At 39.2% G+C, this 13191-nt stretch overlaps 1 protein-coding gene across 2 annotated transcripts in view; it reads right to left on the bottom strand.

Annotated features, from left to right (window-relative positions):
* Window positions 1–13191, bottom strand: part of LOC102137568 (collagen alpha-4(VI) chain-like) — a 106230-nt gene that overhangs the window by 46706 nt on the left and 46333 nt on the right. For both annotated transcript variants that reach the window (XM_005545728.4, XM_074031019.1), the window contains exons 18-22: window positions 11065–11127; window positions 10644–10709; window positions 4253–4306; window positions 4100–4135; window positions 801–863 (exon numbers count right to left, since the gene is read on the bottom strand). In XM_005545728.4, the coding sequence (XP_005545785.3) occupies window positions 801–863; window positions 4100–4135; window positions 4253–4306; window positions 10644–10709; window positions 11065–11127 (282 nt within the window). The remainder of the gene's footprint in view (window positions 1–800; window positions 864–4099; window positions 4136–4252; window positions 4307–10643; window positions 10710–11064; window positions 11128–13191) is intronic.

Below are 13191 nucleotides of genomic sequence, written 5' to 3'. Positions count from 1 at the left end.
GGTTATGCTTAGACAACGCCGAAAGAACTGGTTGAAAGTTTAAATTTCCAGTTATCATTTGACAACCTAACAAAACCCCACTGGATGAACTTCTTGAGGGCAGGACCTTTGCCTTAATGGTATGAATGTCCCAGGTCTATTAGCAGAGTGCCCTGTGCATAATAGATACTCTGTAAACACTTTGCTGATTTTTCCTACCAAATTGAATGATGGGGGTCTCACTGTGTTGCCCAGGCTGGAGTACCATGGCACCATCATAGCTCACTGCATCCTTGAACTCCTGGGCTCAAAGTGACCGTCCTGCCTCAGCCTCCCAAGTAGCTGGGACGACAGGTGCACACAACTATGCCAAGATACGAATACAATTTTAGTAAATTAAATAATATTTGAATACACAGCTTCAGAGGCAGTAATCAAGAGCACTGATTTTGTAACTATACTGCCTGAGTTTGAATCTCAGCTTTATCACCCACTAGCTGTGTGACCTTTGCCAATTTACCTAACTTCTCCATTCCCTCTTTATTTTTCTCCTGTAAAATGAGGATAATAACCTCCCTCCCATTGAAGAATTAAATTAGTTAATACAAGTGCTTTAGGCAGTGTCTAGAACATGGAGGTCAATAAATATTAGCTATTGTGGTTTAATCTTTTCAGAAAAGGGGCTGTACAATTTTCTTTGGGAGGCCCTGGAAAGGAGGCATCCAAAGCCATTCTGATTTACATCAAATTATTATCAAACAATGAAGTTAAAATTTCAAACAAATATCCTTCAGCACTAAAACCAAGCTCCCAGATACAACCTGTGAGCCTGGATACCCAAGCTCTCCTTGGTAACCCCGTTCACCGGATTCTCCTGGTACACCCTGTCAAAATGAATAAAACTTATAGTGAGTTCACCAGCTATTTTTAGTGTTCATATTGAAAGTAGCTTTTTCTGCAATATATCACTTGAAACCACAACAGAAAGACTCAAACAGTATTTGACTGGTAGTGATCAATCCTCTTAGGAGATGAAGTTGAAGAGGAAATGTGGGTGTTTACACTTATCTTGGGAAAAGGCAAGACTAGATTCTTAGGGCCTTTCTCAGTATTTACACATCTCCTTTCAATGTCTCAGCTAGTGATGGGAGCAAAAATACTTTGTTTAAATAACCCAAACTCTTATTTTGTGTAATAACTGGTTACTAAACAGTCCTTCCTTTTAAGACATACAGACTAAACGTTCAAGGGCGCTAAGGTCTTTTATTTCATACAAGGAAACTCAGAATGTTGATCACAGCGATAAACATGACACTCTGAGACAAAGGCACACAAAGTGCTTGAGAAAATAACAGAAAACTGCCTTTAAAACCCTACAGACCTTTATGGCAAGAAGCTAGCTCTCTAGGCAAAGGGTGAGTTGTTAAAATGATTCATTCTACCACTGATTTAATTTATCCTGCAAATTAATATTTTCATTTCTGCAGAGAAGATATGTTTTCCATGATTGAGGATAACATCTATTTTGTGAATTGTTTTGCCTTCTTTTTCATGTTGCTCACATGTTGACTAGATTATTAATTATTCATAGCTATGCAAAGAGCAAAAACTTCAAAGTCAGAATTCAATCAATATATGGATCAATTACTTGTGTTCATCAGTTTTTGAAACTATTCAGTACTTCTATTAATCATTCCTGTTATGTTATTCCACTCTTTAAGGTTGATTTCTAGATTTATAAATATGAACCAAATTTTAAAAGGAATACAGCTAGAAATTTTGAACCAGGTTATGAAATGTGGTCTAATTTGCATATCACATTAGTGATATTCATAGTGCAACATTTATAAAAACAATGTGGCTATATATAGCAATGTTCAGACTCCATCATAACTCTATGCTTATACATTTATAGTAAGAAAATAATTTGAGTGGAGCAAAAGTGAAAACAAAACAAAAAACCTATAATACACATCTCTGATGTTCTTCACATCAATTACCATGATACCCAACAAAACAGAAATTACTTAAACGCTCAACATAAGAAAGATTAGTAAATCATGGTACTTCAATAGAGTAAAATATAATGTTCTAAAATGATAATAGGGAGATTTGGAAACAGGAAAAAGCAGAATATAAAATGTTACATACACTGTAATAATCCTCTATTTTTTATACAAGAGAACAGAAAAACATGAAAATACTTGCACAGGGGTGGTGGGTTTATGTACCTTTAAAAAAATTAATAATATTCTCAATTTTATCATCAACAGCAAATTTAAAATCTTGCCTTATTGCCAAAAAATGTATGCATCAATTTGTTTGGCATAAATATAACCTTTTCCATAAATAAACGTTTATTTAGAATTCTACTTTATTATATGTCTTGCAAAGGCCAGCAGATCTAATTGAGCCATATTTTCCCAAAGTCCAAGGAATGCTGTAATTTGGAGTTATGGGCCTATATGACCAGTGCTCCAATGTTGAGTCAACTAGCAAACCACTGACATGTTGGATAAACCCAGTTCATCCTGAAGCCTGCAAATATTTGTAATTATATCTCTTATTTTAAAAATCAACTATACTATAAGGCCATAGTCACCAAAACAGCATGGTACTGGTATAAAAATAGGCAGATAGAGCAATGAAACAGAAATAAATGAAATAAAAAATAGAAATGAAAGCCCTACTCTAAGATATTAGGATATTAGCTTCTTTTCAATCTAAATGAAACTTTATAGCAGAGTGGGGAGGAGGCAGAGAACCACACAAACTTTCCGTTTTGCATGGAAAAAAAAATCGCCATGGAAACTTTCAGTGAACCTCAAGCAACCTCAGACAGCCCAGCCAGCACTCCCCTTGACCTCAGAGAGAACAATTTAAAGCCATAAAAGATAGACAATGGGACTATATTAAATGAAAAGCTTCTGAACCGAAAAACAAAAACAAAACAAACAAACAAACAAAAAAATGAGCAGAGTGAAGAGACAACCTGTTGAATGGGAGGAAATACATGCAAACTATTCACCTGACAAGGGATTAATATCTAGCATATACAAGGAACAAACAATTCAATTGTAAAAAAAGCAATCCCATTAAAAAGTGGGCAAAATATCTGAACTGACATTTCTCAAAAGATATACAAATGGCCAATAGGTATATGAAAAAATGTTTAACATCACTGATGATGAAAACCACAATGAGATATTATCTTATCCCAGTTAGAATAGTTTTTATCAAAAATACAGAAAACGACAAATGCTAGCAAAGATGCAGAGAAAAGGGATACGTATTTTTGGTAAGAATATAAGTTCATACAGTCATTATGGAAAACAATATAGAGATTTCCCAAAAAGTTAAAAATAGAACTACCATATGATCCACAAATCCCACTAATGGGCATTTACCCAAAGAAAAGAAAGTTAGTATATCAAAGGGTTACCTGTACCCCCGTGCTTATTGCAGCACTATTCACAATAGCAAACATGTGGAATCAACCTAAGTTTCCACCAACAGATGAGCAGATAAAGAAAATGCGATACATATACACAGTGAAATAATATTCAGCCACAAAGGAGAATGAAATCCTGTTATTGGCAGCAACATGGATGGAACTAAAAGTCATTATGTTGAGTGGATAAGTCAGGCACAGAAAGACAAATATCACAAATTCTCTCTCACACATGAGAGCTAAAAAAGTTGATCTCATGAGGTAGAGAGTAGAATGATAGTTATCAGAGGCTGAGAAGGGTGTTGGGGGTAGGGAGAATCAAAAGAGGTTGGTTAATGGGTAAAACATACAGTCACATAGAAAGAATAAGTTCTAGTGTGTGATAGTATAGTAGGGTGACCATAGTTAACAACAATACATTGTACATTTCAAAATAGCTAGAAGAGAATATTTGAAATGTTCCCAATATAAAGAAATAATAAATGTTTGAGGTGATAGATGTCCTAAATACCTGGGTGTGATCATTATATGTTCTATGTATGTATCAAAATATCACATGTACCATAATATCACATGTACCCATAAATACATGCAGATATCATGTATCAATAATAAATACAGTAGTCATATGTGTGGAAAAAAGAGCAACTCTTTCCAGAAAGCACTGACCTTTAATCCTGGCAGACCTCGCCTTCCTATTGTCCCCTAAGAAAAATGGAAAGCAGAGACCTTAGAGAAGGATATAAATCAATTTTTACCCCAGCCTACCATCCTCTTCCACAAAGGCAGGGGATATACACCCCTCCGGCTGTTAACACCTACCCAAGGGCCGACATTTCCAGGTTCTCCCTGAGGTCCATCAAAATTAGAACTTCCCTGAAAAGTAAGAAATAAAGGGAAGATCAGAAACAAACAACAGCAAATGCTAGCGAAACTCTTTGTCCAATACAGAAGGCACTAGGTAGACGTACCACTTAAATTTGCACCAAATTAAATTAAAGATGTAGTTTCTTTGTTATGCTGACCACATTCCAAGTGTTCCATAATTCCATATGGCTAGTGACTACCATATTGGACGGCACAGACACGGGATATTTCCATGATCTCAGAATGTTCTGTTGGTCAGTGTTCCTCAAAAAGCAAATGGCATTAAATTCTGATGTTTCAAAATATCCGTGTCATAGGCATCTTTCCCCAGAGACTGCTCCTTTGATGACTCCTTACAGTTCACCACGCTGGGACCACAGTCACACATAGTCTCCAACAAGCCATGCTTAATATTTGAAAATATTGGCACTTCTCTTTCTACCTGTATCACTTAGGGTCCTGAGTGGCAGATAGAAACAGAAGGTAGAAAAGCGTCTCTCTGAAGACATGGGTGATCAATATACACAGATGCTGACAGAGAGAGAGAGAGGTTATATAGTCACAGTGAGGAAAGATTCCAGTGTTCTCACTTCTTCGGGGTCAGAAGTGAAAAAATGAGTATTGTCCAGAGAAAAAAATGAGTCTATCTTTTAAGAAAAATTGAAACCATGTGAGATCCCAAGTAGGGGTACTTCAGATAATTATTTCATAAAGTTACATGCTAACTCAATAAGAATACACAAATAGGGAAAGAATGTGAAATAACAGAAACAAAAACATTTTGTGCAAAGCTGTTCACCCAACTATTATTCATAATGGATTAAATTCTGAAACAATTTAAACATCCCATAATATGAGGGAAGTGTTGATCAAATTATGGTAGAAACACTTATTGAAATAGAATGCAACAATTAAAAACTGTTCTTCAAAAGTTTTTAAAGTACATAAAAGTTTGTGCTATAATGCCAAAAGTATTTAGCCTGAATCTAGTTATGGGGAAACAATCATACAAATCCTAATTGAGGGGTGTTTAGCAAAATAACTGGTGTACACTGTCAGTGCCATGTAAACAAATAACTGAGCAAATGTGATGAAAGGGCACTGACGACACAGGACAGCTAAAGACACCACTTGGTCCTCAGCTGGATCCTGGAACAACAGCAGCAGCCACAGAGGACATTATTGGGGTGTTAAGGACTCAAGGTTTGTGTTCCCCCCAAAATTCGTATGTTGAAATCCTAACCCCCAATGTGATGTTATGAGGAAGTGGGGCCTTTGGAAGGTGATTAGGCCATGAGGGGGGAACCCTCATGGTGGGATTAGTGCCCTTATAAAAGAGGCTTGAAGGAACACTATAGCTCTCCTTCTGCCACATGAGGTTGCAGCCAAGAAGATGGCTATGAACCAGGAAGCAGTCCCTCACCAAACACTGAATCTTCCAGGACCTTGATTTCGGACTTCCCAGCTTCCAGGACTATGAGAAATAAATGTTTGTTATTCAAGCCACCCAATCTATTAACTCTGTTACAATAGCCCAAACTGCCTAAGACATGGGGCAAGTGGGAAATTTTGAATATGGACTGCGTATTAGAAAATAATATTGGCCGGACACTGTGGCTCACACCTGTAATCCCAGCACTTCGGGAGGCTGAGGCAGGCGGATCACTTGAGGTCAGGAGTTCGAGACCAGCCTGGCCAATATGGTGAAACCCCATCTCTACTAAAAATACAAAAATCAGCCAGCATGGTGGTGGGCACCTGCAATCCCAGCTGCTCTCAGCAGGAGAACTGTTGAACCCAGGAGGTGGAGGTTGCAGTGAGCCATTGCACTCTAGCCTGGGCATCACAGTGAGACTCCATCTCAAAAAAAAAAAAGAAGGAAAGAAAGAAAGAAAAGAATATTGTATAAACGCTTAATTTCACGAGGGTGATGATTATATTATGTTTATATAGAAGAATATCTTTTGTCTTACTTGTTGAATATTTAGAGGCAAAGTGTCATGAAGCCTTTAATTAATCCTCAATTAGCTCAGTCACACACACATACCCGTAAGTATTTGTATAGAGAGATATAAAGCAAATATAGCTAAAGGATAAAAATTGGTGTTTAGACTTACAACTACATTTTTCTGTAGATTTGAAATTTTTCAGAATGAAGAGTTAGGATAAAAGGTAACAGGTTAATCATGGACTATTTCAACAACACAGAGAATAAAATTAAGGTAAAGAAACACTAGGGGCTGGCATGTTGCTGCTACAAATGAGTTGGTTTTTCACTCTCCTTTCACTTCCTTTCTTTCTTCCTTCCCTCTCTCCCTCCCCCTCCTTCCTTCCTTCCTTTCTACATTCCTTCTGTCTTACTTCTATTCCTTCCTTTTTATCTCTCTTTCTTTATTCCATACAAGGGAATGGAGACGGGCTAGCAACTGACAGTATCCACAGCCTCACCATAAGTGAGCTGAAGGCAAACCCAGTTCTACTAAATACTGAAAGAAAATGTAACCCACTCCTTCTGAAGGAACTGAGGGTGCTGACGATGGACACTGTGTCCCATGTAAAGCGCACGCGCTCTCAGCCATAAAAGAGAACTAAATTATGTCCTTTGCAGCAACATGGATGCAGCTGGAGGCCATTATCCTAAATGAACTAATGCAAAAATAGAAAACCAAATACCACATGTTCTCACTTATAAGTGGGAGTTAAATCTTGGGTTCACACAGACATAAAGATGGGAACAATAGACACAGAGGACTCTGAAAGGGGAGGGGGGAAGGGGGCAAGGAGTAAAAAACTCCCTATCGGTTACTATGTTTACTACTTGGGTGACGGGATCAATAGAAGCTCAAATGTCAGCACCATACAATATACCCTTTTAACAAACCTGTACATGTATCCCCTGAATCTAAAATAAAAATGGAAATTAATAAAAAAGAAATACATAATTTTGGTGATATAGAAATATTCTACAAATTTGGACTCACGTTAAATATGGGGTTGTAACCTGCTTTTTTCACTTAATATTACATCATGGATGTTTTCCATATCATGAAATCGTCTTCTACATTATGTTTCATGGCCTAGCACTAATCCACTGTGTGGAAGAGCATTGTTTACATAAATAATCCTTTATTATTAGGTATTTAAATATTTTCAATGTTTTACTACCTTAAAAATCACTGCAATGATGATCCTTGGAGCTAAATCTTTGTGTTGCACCATGATTAGCTTCCAGATAAATTTCTAGGACTAGAAAGGGTAGATCAAATGACACACACATCTTTTTTTTTTTTTTTTTTCTTTTTTTTTTTTTTTGGACAGAGTCTTACTGTCACCCAGGCTGGAGTGCAGTGGCACGATCTCGGTTCACTGCCAGCTCTGCCTCCTGGGTTCACGCCATTCTCCTGCCTCAGCCTCCCTAGTGCACGCCATCACGCCCGGCTACTTTTTTGTATTTTTAGTAGAGACAGGGTTTCACAGTGTTAGCCAGGATAGTCTCAATCTCCTGACCTCGTGATCCACCCGCCTTGGCCTCCCAAAGTGCTGGGATTACAGGCGTGAACCACCGCGCCCAGCTGACATACACATCTTAAAGCTCTGACAGACTCAGTTGGTGGCCTATAAAACAGGCCCTCCCTTCCTCTGTGCTAAGAAAATCTCTTCGGTCTTTTCAGTTTTGTTTGCGGCAACAACATACCGGCCTCCAAGGGATGAATTACGACAGGCCTAAGCCAACTGTGATGATCCCATTTCCTTTTGTGGGAGACTTGCTTTCTCTGGATCTCTTGAAATGGGGCAAGGGCTGGTGGGGAGCACAGGGCCTATTTTAGCTAATGAGCAATAGAGAGAATATTGCTGGGAGTAATTTGATGAAAGGAAAGCCCCTTTTCTCCTGGCATTTTATGCAAAGGTGAAGACAAAAACACTTGGAGCTGCTAAACCTGGGGACCGAAGGCTGACATGCTGAGGATGGCAGTATGGGAGGAAAGGCGCCAGGTCCCTGACGACATCACTGAGGCTCAATGGGACCATCAACTGATGTGCCAAAGTTGTCATCACCTATACCTGGGGTTATAAAATACGTGTATTAGCTAAACACTGCTAGTCAGGCTTTCTGTCATTTGTATATTTTAAAACACTAAAAAAAAAACAGTAATCCTAACTAATGACTGATGACTGATGTGCATTGCCTATTGCCTTCCAAAAAGGTTGTATTGATTTTCCTTCTTCCCGGAAGTGTTACTTCCTCACTTCTGACTGGCATGATTGGTTCTCCAAGCTTTCTCCAATATTAGGTATATAATAAAATTATTCTGCTTGGTCAGCGAGACTGCTTCATCAGGAAACCCTCTCCATCCAGACTGCAACATTTAATCCGCTCTTTGGTTCATGTCGGAAAGGAGCGGTTGCCCCCTGAAGAGCTATCTCCCAACAGCACTTAACAGGCTAGAACAGGGGTGTCCAATCTTTTGGCTTCCCTGGGCCACATTGGAAGAAGAAGAATTGTCTTGGGCCACACATAAAATACACTAACACTAATGATAGCTGATGAGCTTGAAAGAAAGAAAGAAAAGAAAGAAAGAAAGAAAGAAAGAAAGAAAGAAAGAAAGAAAGAAAGAAAGAAAGAAAGAAAGAAAGAAGGAAGGAAGGAAGGAAGGAAGGAAGGAAGGAAGGAAGGAAGGAAGGAAGGAAGGAAGGAAAGAAAGAAAAGTAAAAGAGAAGAGCAAAAAATCTCATAATGTTTTAAGAAAGTTTACAAATTGTGTTGGGCTACATTCAAAGCCATCCTGGGCCACGTACTGCCCATGGGCAGTGGGTTGGACAAGCTTGGGCTAGAATGTCAGCATCTACCAGCTGCAGGGTAATACAGCTGGTGGGAGTGATTTCTGTTATCTAAGTCTATTAAAAGACTGTTTAGTTACTACCATTTTTTGGCCCAGCATGGGAGCAGAAACCATAGGGAACACAAATGGAATATGTCACAGCACTGCCCCAGAGGGTTGCAATTTTTGTTTGCATGTACAAGTTAGGGATCTGGTGCTCAAGGTTAACCCTTGGCTAAACTCAGTGATGGAGACCTCAGAAAGCCGTGAACATGCAGCTCTTGCTGTGGCTGCGGTGCTGTGATGTACACAGCGCTGTACAGTTTGTCTAGAGGCTTAGGTTCCTTCCCAGCAGTAAAACCTTGAGCAAATCAGAGAACCAGCCTGAATAGACAGATCATGATCTTTCTTCTCACGACAACCACAACTCATGGAAGTTTTGAAATGGTTTCTCTATCTTCCTTCCCTCCTTCCAGATGGGTAAACTGGGGCCCACATGGGTTAAGGGTTGCTGTCCTGCTGCTCCCTTAGCTCAATTCCATAGCTGATTGAGTGGCTATTCACGGGGCTGTCTGATGTCAACTCACAGGAGAGGGTCTCAACAGGAAACCCTCTCAATGGGGTTTGTCCAAAACAACTGCAATTAACGACAGGATGAGATTCTTGCAGCAAGTCATGCTGGTTTTCTCACAAAGCAACATAATAATGACCTTGTTATAAACTGTATTTAACTCAGGCTCTAGACATATATAAAAGGAATGCAAACTAGCTAGAGAAGAGAGCCTGTGTCCTTTGAGCCTATAGTTTTGTCAAAGGATGAAAAACTGGAGTTCAAAGTCATAGAGGTTCCTCTCCAACTGCAAACATTTTGCTATGCAGACTTCATGCTTGGAAATTAGGAAAGATATGAGGACTGAAGCACTTGGGTTATTTTAGTCATTTTTCAGAATCATACATTTTAACGTCTAGGACATGAAAATCTAAAACTGGCTGCCAAGAAGTTAACATCGATTAAAGTTAACAAGTCTTTTTGCTTCTGTGATGTCTTCTATCACAATGCTTCTAGTCTTCAGAACTAGGCAAGGATTTCACCTTAAAAAATGGCTAATACCCCGTTCACATCAATCAGCACTGCCTGTGACAGAAAGCAAGCCAGCACTGTAATGACCCAGAGTACCTTTTAAATCAATACATCATTATAAAGATAGAGAATTTAGGAACTAGAAATATCTTAGGCATTATTGAGTCTGGTGCTTTCATTTTGGAGATGAGGAAACCAAGGACAAAGGGTGTGATGTTGTAGGAGATAGAATTCGTACAGAAAAAAAAAAAAAACCTATGAACTAAGTATGCAAGGACGAGGATGTCAGTGGAGATTGGCATTCAGAGCTTCTATCTCCATAGACAGTGGATTCCCACAGGCTTGCTCTCTGATTTTTTATGCTGATCCTACCAGAATGCCCAAGTCTTCTGCCCCAGCTAGCATCTGTTCCCATGTAGCCCCCCAAGGAAACAGACCATCTTACCTGATGCCCACGCCTTCCTTTTTCTCCCTTAGGGCCTTGGACATAGCTATTAGTTCCAGGATCCCCCTGAGAAAATAAAGGGTTCATTACCTCAAATGGACAGAAAAGAAAAGAAATTATAGGAAGAATTATTTATAACAAAACAAAACAAAAAAATAAGGTACAACTGAAGTGGACCCTTTTTATTATCTGGACCTGCTCAAAAATCTCAGACATTTAATGCCATTAAAATTCCAACCTTTTTAAGAACTCAACTTTTCTATAAGTTTTTCCCTCAAATCTCTTATTTGTTGCAATACTAAGATAAGGTGAGCAGATGCTTTATTAATGAATAATTAATTGCTCTTTGCCTTTGTGTCATGAGCAAACAGTTCTCCAGTCCCTGGAATTAAAGCAGCAGAAATCCCCCAACATCACTCACAGGATCTCCCCTTAATCCAGGCTCTCCACGCTCTCCAGGTTGTCCTGGCGGTCCCGTCAAGCCCTTAAATCACAAAGAAAAAAAATGTGTCACTTTAAAAAATTACATATTGCCTAGGGAGAAGAGAACATTAAGAGGGAAAATAAGAATCAAATGAAAAGAGCAACTTAGTACCTGAATTTTAAAGCATTCACTGCCAAGGAGGTGAGATTGAAAGGTAAAGAAGGACATACTTTTACTGGCTATCTGCCACATGCTTGGACCTAGATGTGTGTTACCTCATTTAACCCTCACAACTCAGGAATTCACCGATTTGCATTTTGCAGGACCTGAGATTCTAGGAAGTTGGGCCTAGGTCTCCCTACCATCAAATTCTTTGATCTTTCCACCCCTTGGTGATGCTCCACACAGAAACACATGTTGTTGTTGTTGTTGTTGTTGTTGTTGTTGTTGTTGTTGTTGTTTAAAAAGGGGGTGGTGGTGAGCAGGGCTTTCTCCATCATGAGCATGGGCAGCAGCGGTAGAGCAAGATTTCATGCAAAAGAGAAAGGAGAGAACAATGTTTCCAGAGCTCCTGACTACGGCAGATCGGAAACCAGAGAGGTGAAGAAACTTGTCATAGGGCTGTGACTTAATAAGTAAATGATGCTTCCCTTAAACCCTGCCGTGATCAGTGCCATTCCTGTGTAGTAGTGCCTACAGAGCCATGAACTGGGGAGAGGCTCCACCACAGGTGCCTTCCTCAGATGACATCACGTGCCTGGAGCTGGAGTGTGCGCATGATGAACAGATGGGATCACTGTTCTATAGCTTTCAGACACAAAGGAAATAAAATGTTCTCTAGACTCCAAAAGAAGCCACCTCATAATCTTACTTGAGATCTCTCCTTATCTCTTTCCTGGCCTAATATAATGGTAAAAGGGAGCTAGATAACTCTAGGTTCCAATCCTGCTATTTAATTTCCTACATAGGCAAATTTCTTGGACTTCTCCAAGACTTCATTTTCTCATTTGTGAAACAGATATGCCTAACTTACAGAAACAGTGTAGGGATTAAATAGAAGAATAAATTCAAGTGGTTAGGCATATGGTTCCTATTATGATTCACCCTACTTCTAGATCCCCCTTTATCTGACCCAGTCACTGGACTCTCAGAGTAATCTTCCAAACCTACAGCTTCCAACATGCATCTTCCTTGCCTATAAACCTTCGATAGCCCTTGATTACTCAGCAGAAACAAAACTCCCAAACGTAGCATTAAATTGACTCCAAATTGCCCTTTCAGGCTTTCTCCCCACTCTTTATACTTTTTATTTTATCCTCCACGCCTATGAAATTAGGATCCTTATTTTTCCAAACCTATCATGATTTCTTCTAACTCTAACCCTTTCCTTGAGCCTTTTTCTTAAGCTAGAATACCCTGTGTCTCTCTCCCAGTCCCTCTCACAGAGGTCTGAGTGAAAAATGTCTTGATTTCCTGCATTGTCTGGAAAGCTGGAGTCCTCCCCACTCTTGGGCACCTGCTCAAATGCCACAGGGCCTTAGCATAGAAGTTGTTCTCTTGCCTCCCTCTGTCTTCCTTAATTGTTACCTATCTTTTAAATTTCATCCCATCTTCACGTCCTCAATGAAATCTTTCTGACTGCACAGGCTGGGTCAAATCCCCTGTTGTATTCCTCTCCATACCCTTATCTCAGCAGTAATATTTTATCTATTTCCAGGATTATTTCATTCATGTCTATCTTTTCCCATAGAGGCCAATCTTAAGATTCAGAGCCCATGTCTGTTTTGTTCCCCATTCTAGAATCATGTCTTGATTACAATAGATGCTCAATAAATTCTGATGATTAATCAAATGAAGAAAAGGGAGTCTACTTTAGTTTCCTCTCCAAGTCACTGTGCTCCCATTGGTTCTTTATTTGCACCATTGTTACATCCTGTAGCTTATCGTAAACACTTGACAGGTGTTTAATGAATTTAACTAAATGTAGCTGAAACTGAAGGCTCTCCGGTGTTAGGAAAGTATGCCATCTCCCACCTTTCCAAAGTCTGATCCATAAACTTCAAGTTAGAAATTAAACCTCAATAAAGAGCCATGTCTTCTGACTCTCCCTGTTTCACCCATCAG

Source organism: Macaca fascicularis, chromosome 2 (genome assembly GCF_037993035.2).
Source record: "Macaca fascicularis isolate 582-1 chromosome 2, T2T-MFA8v1.1".
NCBI classification, from domain to species: domain Eukaryota; kingdom Metazoa; phylum Chordata; class Mammalia; order Primates; family Cercopithecidae; genus Macaca; species Macaca fascicularis.
Note: the sequence above shows the minus strand (reverse complement) of the source record. Positions and strands in the feature narration are given on the sequence as shown.